We start from the raw sequence: 15,439 nt of genomic DNA, 5'->3' as shown, positions 1-15,439 counted from the left end.
AAATCTAGCAAGCCTGAAACAATACTGAAATTCACATAATCTCAGGAAAACCCAAATTCACAATGAAATGTCGTGCTCATCACACTGGTAAAAACAAGAGAAACACTATGAGAGGGAAACTGGGCCACAGGGTGTAACTCAGATTTTGTTGGTGGAAAATGTGTACAGTTAGAGACTTAGTACATTTTTGGAGAGTAATAGGGAAACACCTAGTAAAAGTATTTATACCCTTTGGATCAGGAGTCTTGCTTCTGGGAATCTACTCCACAGAAGTCAGACCTCCAGTACATAAAGCTATATGAAAAAGGTCCTATATTTTGCAGCATTATATTAGTGGTAAAACAAAACATAATAAAACTGGAGCCACAGTAAACCTCCATTAGAGAAATTGATCTATAAATTACAGCGTAACCACATTGTAAAATATTATTCAGGCTTCCTGAGAACTGACACTGGGGACTTTCAATGGGGTACACTTGCAAGAAAAAAAGAGAATATGGGAGTGTGTATAATATGATCCAGTTTTGTTTTAAAAACTCTTAAAATGCCTCTTTTTAAAAATACATTTAAATATGTATTTGTCTATATGTCTGTAGATGCTTATATGGTGTAGAGAAAAATAGGGGAGGGCACATAATAGTTGTCTAAATCGTTTTATAGGTTGAGAGAGGCTTAATAGGTGAAGGGACTATAAAGGAAAAATAAAGCCGTGCTATAAAAAAGCAAGGAAGGAAGGAAAGGAGAAAGCACAGCAATATGAAAGCACAATATAGAATTAAAGCAAACAGATGAAATAGGATAAATAGGAATATGATATCATTATACAGGGAATAAAATTTTCATGTATGTGTATATAGGTGTGTGTGTGTGTATCCATATAACCAAAACACAGAGCAAGATTTAGAACATACAGATGTCGAAGTTATTAACATAAAGAATTCTACAAATTAATAAATCAAAGACTAACAGCCCAATAGAAAATGGAAAATAGGCAAAGGAAGTGAACAGATAGTTCACAAGACAGGAAATACAAGTGGACCTTGAACATATGGAAAGATGCTCAAACGTTTTTATAATAAAAGAGTTGGAGGTTAAAACTGCATCAAAGCACTAGTTTTCACCCACCAGATTGGCAAATTCCAAATGTGTGACAACACACAATGAAGAAAGAAGAAATCTCATACACTGCAGTATCTGTGAAAATTACAAAAGCATGTACTGTATGGCTCAAGAATCACCCTTTTAGTCATATAATAATACAAAATTATATATGTACAAAATTGCTCATTATAGCATTGATTATAATGGCAGAGGATTGAGAACAAATTTATTAGTAGGTTACTAGTTAAGTAAATTATGATTCTTCCATAATTTGGAAAAATATCCAGTGGAAAAGTTCATGAAAATATGTAAAGATCTCTAAGATATAACTTTAAGTGAAGAATATGTTTGAAAAAAACATGTTTATGGGGCGCCTGGGTGGCTCAGTCTGTTGAGCGTCTGACTTCAGTTCAGGTCATGATCTCACAGTCTGTGAGTTCGAGCCCTGTGTCGGGCTCTGTGCTAACAGCTCAGGGCCCGGAGCCTGTTTCAGATTCTGTGTCTCCCTCTCTCTGACCCTCCCCCGTTCATGCTCTGTCTCTCTCTGTCTCAGAAATAAGTAAACGTTAAAATAATAAAAAATAAAAACGTTAAAAAAATAAAAAAAGGAAAAAACGTTTAGAATACTTGCATTTATAAGAAAGAAAAAATAACATCTTAGTTATACACAAAAATTTTATAGAAATATAAACAAGTGATAGTAGATACTTGGGGATACAGTGAGAAGTGAGTGATGGAGTACTGGGTGGGAAAGACAAAATTCACTTTATTTTGAATATAATTTGTTTTTAACTATGTGAATAAATTGTCTATTCAAGGAAAAAATCAACAAGAAAGAAAAAATTTAGATCTACATCTATTGAAATGACAATGGTGTAGATCAAGTGATGTATCGAGTGACAAAACCAAGTGTTGAATTGTGATTATAGAGAAAGAGATATAAACATACATGCACAGTTTTAACATTGGTTACTTCAAAAGTGTAGAGGAAAATTAACTCTTCCTTCATAGGTCTTTGGTTTGTTTCACTTGTTAAAAACAATATGTATCACTTTTGAGTTTTTTAATGGGATAATCAAAAATGTTTAAATAAATAAAAACATTTTTATTGTTATAAAAATGAAATTTGTCCAAAATGTAGAAAAATACAAACACTTTTTTATTTTGTAGGTTATCATTGTATGGATATATGACCCAGAAAATGCAGATCCCAGTGAGATTCTACGGAATGCAAATGAACCTTCACTAGTAGGTGGAAACATTACTATTATCACAGATAAAATAATATGCTATGGTTCCTTTTTAAGGGCTTTGAATAATTTATTTTAAGCATTCCAGAACTAACTAAACACGCTTTAATTATCCATTTTGAGTGGATAATTTAGCCACTATAGTGATTTTGAGCTAGTGCTCAGTCTCCCCAATTATAAATCTTTCTCCTGAATTCTAACTGAGTATTGCCCTTACTTTCTATGAACCGCATTATTCACAAAGATGCTAACCTTCAAAGTGTTTTAAAGGTGTTCCTTGAGCATCTGTCTAGATATCATCTTTCAAAAATCTGTCCAGTCCCTTACTGAACCCTTTACCACTTGGACACTAGTGAATTTCCTAAAGGGGCAGTACAGTGGATGAACACAGATGGTCTTCAATTTATGTGGTCTTCGGTTTTTCTACTTCACTATAGTGCAAAAGTGATATACATTCAATAGAAATTGTACTTTGAACTTGAATCTTTTCCCAGACTAGTGGGCTATCAATGTGGCATGATACCTTTGCATGACACTGGGTGCTGGCAGGGGTCACAAGAGTAAACAACCAGTACATTTAAACTATTCTGAACCCATACAACCATTGTTTTTCAATTTCAGTACAGTATTCAATGATTTACATGAGACATTAAACACCTTATTATAAAACAGCCCTGGTGTTAGATGGTTTTGCCCAACTTTAGGCTAATGTGAGTGTTCTGAGCACATTTAAGGTAGGCTAGGCTAAGCTACAACGTTTGGTAGTTAGGTGCATTAAATGCATTTTCCACTTAATGATATTTTCAATTTATAGCCAATTGTAATTCAAGGAAGATCTGTACGTCCTTTATTTCATTTGTTACAAATTTATCTCTTTCAAGATTTAAGTTTTCTGTCTTCTGTTATAACAAAAACCTATTGAAGGAAGAATAAAATGAGTTTTAGTTTCATATGAGACTATGTCTTAATGAGTCAAGATATAATTTTTGAATAGTATGTTACATGCCTCTTGGTAGCCAAATTCACAAGAGATGGAGTAACAAATCAGAATGACAACCTATTGGGGCGCCTGGGTGGCTCAGTCGGTTGAGCGTCTGACTTCAGCTCAGGTCATGATCTCACAGTTCGTGAGTTCGAGCCCCGTATCGGGCTCTGTGCTGACAGCTCTGAGCTCGGAGCCTGGAGCCTGCCTCAGATTCTGTGTCTCCCTCTCTCTCTGCCCCTCCCCTGCTCACGCTCTGTCTCAAAAATAAATAAAAATATTTTTTAAAAAGTACTTTATTTATTTATTTTTTTTTAGTTAGGGTTTGTGGATTTTTTTTATATATTTTTATTTTATTTTATTTTATTTATTTTTTTAATATATGAAATTTATTGTCAAATTGGTTTCCATACAACACCCAGTGAAAAAGTACTTTAAATTGTAGGGTTTTATTCTGAGGTTTTTTTCTTACAATTTTAACTATGAATCATATCAGAAAGAAAAAACCATAAATGTGTACAATATAGTTTAATGAATAATAATAACAATTAGCCCTATAACCACTATCAAGAAGTAAAACACCAACAATAGTACAGAAGGTCCCCATTTGTGCACTGTGAATGAGCATAATTTCTCCGTCCACCTTAGAAGTACTTGTATGGATATAATCATTTTGTTCCATCTAAAAGTAACCATTATTCTGAATTTTATGGTAATAATTGCTCTGCTTTTTTTTATTTTTTATTTTTTTTATTTTTTATTTTTAGCTTGTTGCATGATTCCTAACCAATGTAGTTTGGTTTAGTGGGTTTTGGTTTTGTGTTTACTTTTCTACTTTATATAAATGGAATCATGTTTTCTATACATTGTACATATTGCTGTTGGGGGGGGTCAACTTTATATTACTTATTCATGTTATACCGTACCTATAGTTTATTCATTTTTGATCCTGTATGATATTTCATCATTTCAACATACTATGCATTTTTCATCCATTCTACTGTTGATGAATTTTGGATGGGCTTTTGTTTTCTTTTGTTTGTAAGGAGTGTTGGTTTCTTTCTTTTTGTTCAGCTTTATTGAGATATAAATGATATATAACATTGTGTAAGTTTAGGTATACACTGTTGATATGATACACTTATATGTTTTGAAATGATTACCATAGTAGAATTTTTAACACCTTTATCACCTACATAATTACCACTTCTTTTTTGTGGTAAGATTATTTAAGATTTACTCTCTTATCAACTTTCATTATTTAATACTGTGTTATTAACTATACTCATTATGCTATACTTAGATTCCCAGAATTTATTCATCTTATCACTGGAAGTTTGTACCCTTTGACCACCAGGTCCCCATTTTGCCCACCCCCTCAGATCCTTCAGTCACCATTCTACTCTGTTTCTGTGAGCTCAGCATTTTTTGGATTCCATATAGAAGCATATCATATACTATTTGTCTTTCTCTAACTTATTTCACTTAGCATAATGCCCTCGAGGTCCATGCATGTAGTTGCAAATGGAGACATTTCCTTCTTTTTTGTGCTTGAGTAGTATTCCATTGTATGTACACCATATCTTCTTTATCCATTAATCTGTTGATGGACACTTAGGCTGCTTCCGTATCTTGGCTATTGTAAATAACGCTGCAATAAACATAGGGGTGCCTGTATCTTTTTGGATTAGTGTTTTAATGGGGAGGGGTAAATACTCAGCAGTGGAATTACTGCATCATATGGTGTTTCTAATTTTAATTTTTTGAGGAACCTTCATACTGTTTTTCACAGTGGCTGCACCAATTTATATTCCTGCCAACAGTGCACAAGTGCCTTTTTCACCACATCCTTGCCAACACTTGTTGTTTCTTTTTGATTTTAGCCATTCTGACAGGTATGAGGTGAGGCATCTTTTCATGTACCTGTTGGCCATCTGTATGTCTTCTTTGGAAAAAAGTCCATTCAGATCTTCTGCTCATGTTCGAATTGGATCGTTAGGTTTTTTTTTGCTATTGAGTTGTATGAGTTTCGATATATTTTGAATATTAGCTCCTTAATTGGTATATGATTTGTAACTATTTTCTTTCACTCAGTAGGTTGTCCTTTCATTTTGTTGATTTAGTTTGCTGTGCACATACGATTTTTATCCTTTGTTCTGTTGTAGTGGGTTAAACTGATTGATTTTGGGATGTTGAACGAGCCTTGCATACCTAAAATAAATTCCATTTTTCCATAGTATATAACTCTTTTTATATATTGTTGGATTCTATTTGCTATTGTATTTCCATATAGTTCAAAGATTTTTAAGTTTACATTTCTTTTGAGACTTCTTCCTGACCCATGTGTTATTTAAAAGTGTGTCAATTTCCAAGTAGTTAGGGATTTTCCAATTACCTTTCTGTACTAACTTCTAATTTAATTCTATTGTACCCTGACATCATACTTTCTATATTTCTAGTCTTTTAAAATATTTATTGATTTGTTTTCTTAATTCTACTATAATTAATGTACAGTGTTATATTGATGTAAAGTATACAATATAGTGATTCAATAATTCTATACATCACTCAGTGCTCATCGTGACAAGTGCCCTCCTTAATCCTCATCACCTATTTCACCCAAACCCTGCAATGTCCCCTCTGGTGACCACTAGTTTGTTCTCTATCATTAAGAAACTGCTTTTTTTGTGTGTGTCTTTTTTTTTCTTAGATCATTTGTTTTCTTAAATTACACATAAGAGTGAAATCATATGGTATTTGTCTTTCTCTGAATGACTTATTTCACTTAGCATTATACTCTCTAGGTCCATTCATGTTGTCACAAATGGCAAGATTTCACTCCATTTTACAGTGGAATAATATTCATTCATATATATATATATATATGTTCATATTATATATATTCATTCATGCATATACATAATACATACATACATACCACATCTTTTAAAAAAATTTTTTATTGCATTTATTTTTGAGAGACAGAGTGAGACAGAGCATGAGATGGGGAGGGGCAGAGAGAGAAGGAGACATAGAATCCGAAGCAGTCTCCAGGCTCCAAGAAAGAGTTCAGCAAGGAGCGCAATGTGGGGCTCAAACCCACGAACTGTGAGATCATGACCTGAGCCAAAGTCAGACACTTATCCGACTGAGCCACCCAGGAGCCCCATACCACATCTTCCTTATACATGCATCCATCAATGGACACTTGGGCTGCTTCCTTATTTTGGCTAGTGTAAACAGTGCTGCAATAAATATAGGGGTAAATATATCTTTTCACATTAGTATTTTTCTTTGAGTAAATACACAGTAGTGGAATTACTGGATCATACAGTAATTCTATTTTTAATTTTTTGAGGAACCTCCATACTATTTTCCACAGTGACTACACTAGTTTGCATTCCCACCAACCATGCACTAGTGTTTCTTTTTCTCTGCATCCTCACCATTTGTTGTTTTTCTGATTTTAGCCATTCTGACAGGTGTGAGGTGATATTCCATTGTGGTTTTGATTTTCATTTATATGATGATTAGTGATGTTGAGGATCTTCCCTTATGTCTGTTAGCTGTCTTTGCAGAAATATCTGTTCATGTTTTTTCCTATTTTTTAACTTTATTACTTGTGGTTTTTTTGGCATTGACTTGTATAGGTTTTTTATATATTTTGGATACTAAACTTTTATCAGATGTATCATTTGCAAATACCTTCTCCCATTCAGAAGGTTGTTTTGTTTTGTTTTGTTCATCGTTTCCTTTATTGTGCAGAAGATTTTAGTTTTGATGTAGCCCCAATAGTTTATTTTTGTTTTTCTTTCCCTTGCCTCAGGAGACATATCTAGAAAAAAGTTGCCATGGCTGATGTCAAAGATATTACTGGCTGTTTTCTCTTCTAGGGTTTTTATGGTATCAAGGTCTCACATTAGGTGAGATCCATTTTGAGTTTATTTCTGTGTATGGTGTAAGAAAGTGGTCCAGTGTCATTCTTTTTGCATGTAGCTGTCCAGTTTTCCAACACAATTTGTTGAAGAGACTATCCTTTTCCCATTGTATTGTCTTGCCTCCTTTGTCATAGATTAATTGACCATCTAATTGTGGATTTGTTTCTGGGCTCTCTATTCTATTCTATCAATCTATTATGTCAATTTTTTTTTGCCAGTATCATACTGTTTTGATTACTACCTGTTTGTAGTATATCTTGAAATCTGGAATTGTGATATCTCTAGCTTTGTTCTTCTTTCTCCAGATTGCTTTCGCTCTTTGGGGTCTTTTGTGGATGCATACAAATTTTGGGATTAATTGTTTTAGTTCTGTGAAAAATGCTGTTGGTGTTTTGATAGAGATTGCATTAAATCTGTATATTGCTTTGGTTAGTATCAAGAATTTAACAATATTTGTTCTCCCAATCCATGAGCATGGAATGTCCTTCCAATGATTTGTGTCTTCTTCAGTTTCTTTCATCCATGTCATATAGTTTCCAGAGTACAGATCAGTCACCTCCCTGGTTAAGTTTATCCCTAGGTTATTTTATACTTTTTGGTACAATTATAAATGGGATTGTCTTCTTAATTTCTCTGTCTCTACTTTATTATTATTGTATAGAAATGCAACAGATTTCTGTATATTAATTTTGTATCCTGAAACTTTGAATTCACTTATCAGGTTTAGTAGATTTGGGCAGAATCTTTAGGATTTTCTATATATAGTATCATGTCATCAACAAATAGCAAAAGTTGTACTTCTTTTCAATTTGGATGCCTTTTATTTCTTTTTCTTGTCTGATTTCTGTGGCTAAGACCTCCAGTACTATGTTCAATGAAAGTGGTGAGAAAGGACATCCTTGCCTTGTTCTGATCTTAGGGGAAATGCTTTCAATTTTTTACCATTGAGGATAATGTTAGCTGTTGATTTTTCCTGTATGGCCTTTATTATATTGAGATATGTTCCCTCTCAATCTACTTTGTTGAGAGTTTTTATCATGAATTGCTGTTGTTCTTTGTCAAATGTTTATTCTATGTTTATTGAGATGATCATATAGTTTTTATCTTTTTTCTTATTGATGTGATGTATCACATTAGTTGATTTGTGAATATGGAAGCACCCTTGCATCCCAGGAATGAATCCCACTTGATCGTGGCGAATGATTTTTTTAATGTATAGTTGGATTCAGTTTGTTAATAGTTTAAGGATTCTCGGTCTGCATTTGTGTTCATCAGATATATTGGCCTATAATTCTTTTTTCTTACAGCGTCTTTATATGGTTTTCATATCATGGTAATTCTGGCTTCATAGAATGAATCTGGAAGCTTTCCTTCCTTTATATTTTGTGAATAGTTTCAGAAGAAAACATACTAACTCTTCTTTAAATATTCACTAGAATTTAGCTATGAGGCCATCTGCTCCAGGGCCTATTTGTTGGAAGTTTTTGATTATTGATTCATTTTCATTGCTGGTAATTAGTCTGTTCAAATTTTCTATTTCTTCCTGATTCCGTTTTGGGAGGTTACATGTTCTAGGAATTTATGCTTTCCTTCTAGGTTGTCCAATTTGTTGTCATATAATTTTTCATAATATTCTCTTATGATCCTTCATATCTCTGAGGCATTAGTTGTTATTCTTCTCTTCATTTCTGATTTTGTTTCTTTGTGTCCTCTTTTTTTTAATGAGTTCTGCTAATAGTTTATTTTGTCAATCTTTTCAAAGAACATCGATCTGTTTTGTTGTTTTTTTAAGTTTCTATTTCATTTATTTCTGCTGGAATCTTTATTATTTCCTTCCTTGTACTGGTTTGGGTTTTGTTTTGTAATTTCTTTTTATTCTAGTTCCTTTGGATGTAAGGTTAGCTTTTTTATTTGAAATGTTTTCTTGCCACTTGAGGTAGACCTCTGTTGCTACTTCCCTTTCAGAATGACTTTTCCTGCATCCCCAAGGTTTTAGACTGTTGTGTTTTTATTTTCATTCGTCTCCATGTATTTTTTTAAATTTCTTCTTTGATTTTTTGGTTGACCTATTCATTGTTTAGTGTCACATTGTTTAGCCTCCATTTATTTGTGCTCTTTCCAGACATTTTCTTGCAGTTGGCTTCTAGTTTTATAGTGCTGTGGTTGGAAACGATGAATGGTATGACTTCAATCTTTTTTAATTTGTTGAGACTTATTTTGTGGCCTGACATGTGATCTTTTCTGGAGACTGTTCCATATGTTCTTGAAAAGAATGTGTAATCTACTGTTTTAGGGTAGAATGTTCTAAATATGTCTGTTAGGTCCATCTGGTTTAACGTGTCATTCAAAGCCACCATTTCCTTGTTGATTTTCTTTCTCAATGACCTATCCATTGATATAAGTGGGATATTAAAGTCCCTACTATTATTGTGTTAATGTCCATTTCTTACTTTATGTCTATTAATAGTTGCTTTATGTAATTAGGTGCTCCCATGTCGGCTGCATAAATTATTTCAATGATTATATCCTCTTGTTGGATTGTTTCTTTTTTTTTTTTTTAATTTTTTTTTTCAACGTTTATTTATTTTTGGGACAGAGAGAGACAGAGCATGAACGGGGGAGGGGCAGAGAGAGAGGGAGACACAGAATCGGAAACAGGCTCCAGGCTCTGAGCCATCAGCCCAGAGCCCGACGCGGGGCTCGAACTCACGGACCGCGAGATCGTGACCTGGCTGAAGTCGGACACTTAACCGACTGCGCCACCCAGGCGCCCCTGGATTGTTTCTTTTATCATTATGTCATGTCCTTCTTTGTCTCTTATTATAGCCTTTGTTTTAAAGTCTATTTTGTCCAATATAAGTATTGCTACCCCAGCTTTCTTTTCACTTCCATTTGCATGATAAATGTCCTTTCATCCCTTCACTTTCAATCTGCATGTATCTTTAAGACTGGTAAGAGTCAGGGTGCCTGGGTGGCTCAGTGGGTTAAGCGTCTGGCTTCAGCTCAGGTCATGATCTCACAGTTAGTGAGTTCAAGCCCCACATCGAGCTCTATGCGAACAGCTCAGAGCCTGGAGCCTGCTTTGGATTCTGTGTCTCCTTTTCTCCCTCTGCCCTTCCCCCACTCACTCTCTGTCTCTCACAAATGAATAAACATTAAAAAAAAATTTTTTAAAGTCTGGTATGAGTCTCTTGTAGGCAGCATATAGTTGAGACTTACTTTTTTTTCCATTTTGTCATCCTGTGTCTTTTGATTGGAGCATTTAGTCCATTGCACTGAAAGTAATTATTATGCAGTTTTTTGAAGTTTATTTTTATTTATTTTGAGAGAGATAGAGAGCAAGTGGGGGCAGGGCAGAGAGAGAGGGAGACAGAATCCCAAGCAAGCTTGGGACAGAACCTGATGCAGAGCTTGAACACACAAATGCAAGATCATGACCTGAGCCGAAGTCAAGAGTCAGATGCTTAACTGAGCCACTTTGGTGCCCCTCTAACTAATTAATTATTGACAGATATGCATTTATTGTCATTTTGTTATTTGTTTTATGATTTTTTTGGTAGTTCTTCTCTGTTTCTTTTTTCTCTTGCTTTCTTTCTCTTTCTTCATGGTTTGCTAGCTTTCTCTAGTGATATACTTGGATTCCTTTTCTTTATGTTTTGCATATCTATCACTGTGTTTTTCCTGTTTGTAGTTACCATTAGGTTTATATATAACATCTTGTGCATATAACAGTCTGTGTTATTTTGATTGTCACTTAAGTTTGAACCCATTCTAAAAGCACTAAATTTTTACTCCTCTCCCCCACCTTTTTAAGTATAGTATCATACTTTACATCCTTTCATTCTGCAAATCCCTGATTGATGTTTACATAGTTATTGTACTTCTTTTGTGCTTCCTACTTTTCTTACTCCTGCTTATCGTCTTTATTTTCCACTCAAAGAACCCCCTTTAACATTTTTTTGTGAGGCTTGTTTAGTGGTAATGAACTCCTTTAACTTTTGTTTGTCTGGGAAATTGTTTATATCTCCCCTCTGTTCTGAATGAGAACCTTGCTGGATAGAATATTCTTGGTTAGAGGTTTAATTCTTTCATCATTTTGACTATATCATGCCACTCCCTTCTGGCCTGCAAAGTTTCTGCTGAATAATCTGCTGATAGCCTTATGGAGTTTCCCTTGTAAGTAACTGTTTTCTCTTGATGCTTTTAAAACTCTCTCTTCATAATGACTTTTTGTTATTTTAACTACTATGTGTCTTGGTGTAGACCTCCTTTAGTTGACTTTGTTGGGGGCTCTCTATGCCTCCTGGATCTGGATTTCTGTTTCCTTCCTCAGATTCGGGAAGTTTTCAGCTATTATTTCTTCAAATAAATTTCCTGCCTTCTTTTCTCTTTCTTCTCCTTCATGGATTCCTGTAATGTGAATATGGTTACACTTGATGGTGTTGCTGAGCCCCATTAATTTATTCTCATTCTTTATTAATGTTTTTTTTGCTCTTGTTCAGTGTGATTGTTTTTCATTACTCTGTCCCCCAGTCACTGATCCATTTTGCTTCCTCTAATACTTAAACCCTCCAGTGTATTTTTAATTTCATTTATTGAGTTCTTCATCTCTAACAGGTTTTTTTTTTGTTTTGTATCTTTTTTGGTGGGGGTCTCACTGAGATCTGCCACTCTTTTCTCAAGTCCAGTGAATATCTTTATGACCATTACTTGGCATTCTATATCAGGCATGTTACTTACCTCTGTTTCATTTAGCTCTCTTGCTATGATATAGTCCTTTTTGTTTGTTTGGCATATTCCTTGTCTCCTCATTTTGTTTGACTCTCTGTATACATTTCTATGTGTTAGGAAAATTAGCTATGTCTTCTGCTCTAGCAAATAGTGGCTTTATGAAGAAGAGGTCCTCTGGTTCTGTGCAGCACAGTGCCCCCTGTTCACCAGAACTTGGCACTTCAAAGGTATATTGACTGTATGTTGCATGTACCCTACTGTTGTGACCGAGCCACATTTACATTCAGTCCAGTCATCTGCAATGGCTCTCTTTGCCTGTTATGCACAGGGTTATGTTCCTGTGTTATTAATGGGGCAGTCTGGGACCACCTTGGGCTTGAGTTGAGTCAGTTGAGTGCTGACCAAGCTGCAGTTCCACCAAACTGCAGGGCACGCTCCGATGTGTCCCCTGTGAGTCTCTCATTGATGGGTGGAGTCTGCAATTAGACCAGATACCTGCCCCCAGCCCACTGTTGGGGCCACAGTTGGACTGGTGTATGTAGTTATCTTCCCCTCTCTCCAGGTAGGAGTCTTTTTGGAGTGATGCTGACCCAGTCAAGACCACTTGCACAATGCCTGCTTTGGTTGTACTCTTGCTGAATCCAATTTGGAGCGGCAAGTCCTGCGGAGAACATGGGTGTAGGTGCCAGGAAGATCCATGCTGGTCTGCTGTGAAAGAGGACCTGCAATCACCAGGAAAAATTGCCAAGGTCAGGTTGGAGAGGGTGAGTTGGCAGAAGAGTACAGGGGGTGAGATGTGTGGCATTAGTAAGATTTGCTGACGTCTGCTGTGGGAGGATGCTTGGCACTGATTTGGAGAGCTGCTGAGGCTGGGTTGGAAGAGATGAGTCTGCAGGAGGACATGGGGGCAGAGCACCCTGTTAGCAAGCTAGCTAGAGTGTATAGGTGCTGTGCTGATTCCTGCAGGTGTCCGTGTATCTACACTGGGGGGCAGGGAAGGGAAATTGTCCCCACCAGATTTTTTGTTCTTGGAGAAGTCTCCCAAACATCCCTGCCCCTCCAGTAGATGATCTGAGATTACTAAACAAATTTCCCTCCCATATACTCCAGGCATTTTTCAAACTGCTCCTTCTATGTTGTATCTCACAAGGGCTGTTTTGTTGTACTGTCTCTTTAATGGCCAGGACTCAGTTTTCTCTCACCCTCCAGCTCTCCCAGAGCCCAGCTACTGATTTTTTTAAGTTCCAGGTGTTAAGCCTCACTGACTGTAAGAACTGGAGAAGTTAAGCCCCTCAGGTTTTCAAAGCCAAATGTTATGGTTATGATTTATCTTCCCAGTGTGGGTCCCCTAGGCTTGGGGTGCCCAGTATGGGGTCTGCTGCTCTCCCTTCTCCTTGCTAAAGGTAGTCCTCCCTCCTGCAGGAAGTCTCACAGCTCAGTGTGGTTCCTGAACACATCTCTGCTTTCTACCCTCCCCGGTATGGCCTCTTCTCTATATGTTCTTCTCTTCTCTGTTCTGCTAGTCTTCAGGTCATTTTCTGGGATATTTACACTGATATGTGTGTTATCTGGTTGTATCCATGGGACAAGGTGAGTTAGGATCCCCCTACTCCATTTTCCCCAGAAGTCTATGGTTTCTTTTTTTTTTTAATTTGTTAAGTAGTGTTTTATGGCCCAGAATGTGGTTGCTTGATAGGTAAGCACATTTTGGGGTGATGAAATTGTTTTGGAACTAAATAGAGGTAGTGGTTGCACAACATCATGAATGTACTAAAAGCCACTGAACTGTAAACTTTAATTTGGTTAATCTTATGTGAATTTTACCTTCAAAAGAAATTATTTTATTTTATCCTTGTTTACTTCTTTTCTAATGCTCTCCTTTTTTATGTAAATCCAAGTTTCTGCCCTTTATCATTCTCCTTCTGTCTGAAGAAAATATTTTAACACTTCTTGCAGGACAGATCTGGTGGTGAGGAATTCCCTTGGTTTTTGTTTTCTGAGAAAGTCTTTATTCCTCTGTCACTCTTGAAGGATAATTTTCCTGGATATAGAATTCTAGTTTGGTGGATTTTTTTCTTTCGACACTTTAAATATTTCACCCATCTATCTTCTTGCTTGTGTGGTTTCTGACAAGAAGTCTTTTTTAGGGGTGCCTAGGTGGCTCATTTAGTTAAGCATCCAATTTTGATCTCAGCTCATGTCTTGATCTCAGGGTCATGAGTTCATGCCCCATGTTGGGCTCCATGCTGTGTGTGAAGTCTTCTTAAAAGAAAAGAAAAAAGGAGGGGTCACCTGGGTGGCTCAGTTGGTTGTGTCCAACTTCGGCTCAGGTCTTGATCTCACAGTTCATGAGTTCGAGCCCTACATCAGGCTCTGTGCTGACACCTCAGAGCCTGAAGCCTGCTTTAGATTCTGTTTCTCCCTCTCTCTCTCTCTGCCTCTCTCTGCTCATTCTCTCTCTCTCTCTCTCTCTCTCTCTCTCTCAAAAATAAATAAACATTAAGAAAAATTAAAAAGAAGAAGAAATAAAGTATCTTTTAATTGTTACTCTTGTTGATCTATAGGTTGTTTTTTGGTTTTTGGTTTTTGGTTTTTTTTTTTTTTTTTGGTGTGCTTTTTTTTCCTCCAGTTTTTTTCAAGATTTTGTTTTTGCCTTCAGTTCTCTGTAGCTTGACTATGGTATGCCTTGGAGTAGTTGTTTTGCATTTCCTCTTGGTGTTCCCTGAGATTCCTGGATTTGTGTTTTTGTGTTTGTCATTAGTTTTGGAAAGTTCTTGGCCATTATTGCCTCAAATATTTATTTTGCTCCATTCTTTCTTCTGGCATTCCAGTTGTGCATATGTTACATCCTTTGAAATTATCCCATAGTTCTTGGAAGTTCTGTACCTTTTTTTAAAATTCTCCCCTTTGTATTTCAGTTTGGGAATTTTCTTTTGATCTGCCTTTAAGCCCACCAATTCCCCTCTTCAGCTTTGTTTTGTCTACTGATGAGCATATCAAAAACATTCTTCATTTCTATTACATTGCTTTTTATCCTAACACATCCTTGACTCTTAGAATTTCCACTTTTCTGTTTACATTACTCATCTGTTCTTCCATAATTTCTAATTTTTCTGTTATAGTCCTTGACATACTAATCACAGTTATAAATTCCCTATCTGATCATTCTAGTATGTGTGTCATTTCTGATTCTGGTTCTGTAATTTGCTTTTTCTCTTCAGACTTTGTTTCTGCTTGCCTTTTGGTGTGCTTACAACTTTGTTTGCTGTTGTTGATATATGTTATATTGGGCAATAGGAACTGGGGTAAATAGGCCACTTCTATGTGGATTTATATTAATCTGGCTAGGAATTTAATTTAATTTAATTTAATTTAATCCACTGAATTGTGTAAAGTCCATCCACATGTCATGAAATCTAATGGACACATCTCAAGAC

At 35.8% G+C, this 15,439-nt stretch overlaps 1 protein-coding gene across 2 annotated transcripts in view; it reads left to right on the top strand.

Moving 5' to 3' along the window:
• CATSPERE (catsper channel auxiliary subunit epsilon) overlaps positions 1-15,439 on the top strand; it is a 198,455-nt gene that overhangs the window by 57,830 nt on the left and 125,186 nt on the right. For both annotated transcript variants that reach the window (XM_043567779.1, XM_043567780.1), the window contains exon 7: positions 2,272-2,349. In XM_043567779.1, the coding sequence (XP_043423714.1) occupies positions 2,272-2,349 (78 nt within the window). The remainder of the gene's footprint in view (positions 1-2,271; positions 2,350-15,439) is intronic.

The sequence above is a fragment of the Prionailurus bengalensis genome, chromosome E4 (genome assembly GCF_016509475.1).
Source record: "Prionailurus bengalensis isolate Pbe53 chromosome E4, Fcat_Pben_1.1_paternal_pri, whole genome shotgun sequence".
Taxonomy (NCBI): Eukaryota; Metazoa; Chordata; class Mammalia; order Carnivora; family Felidae; genus Prionailurus; species Prionailurus bengalensis.
Note: the sequence above shows the minus strand (reverse complement) of the source record. Positions and strands in the feature narration are given on the sequence as shown.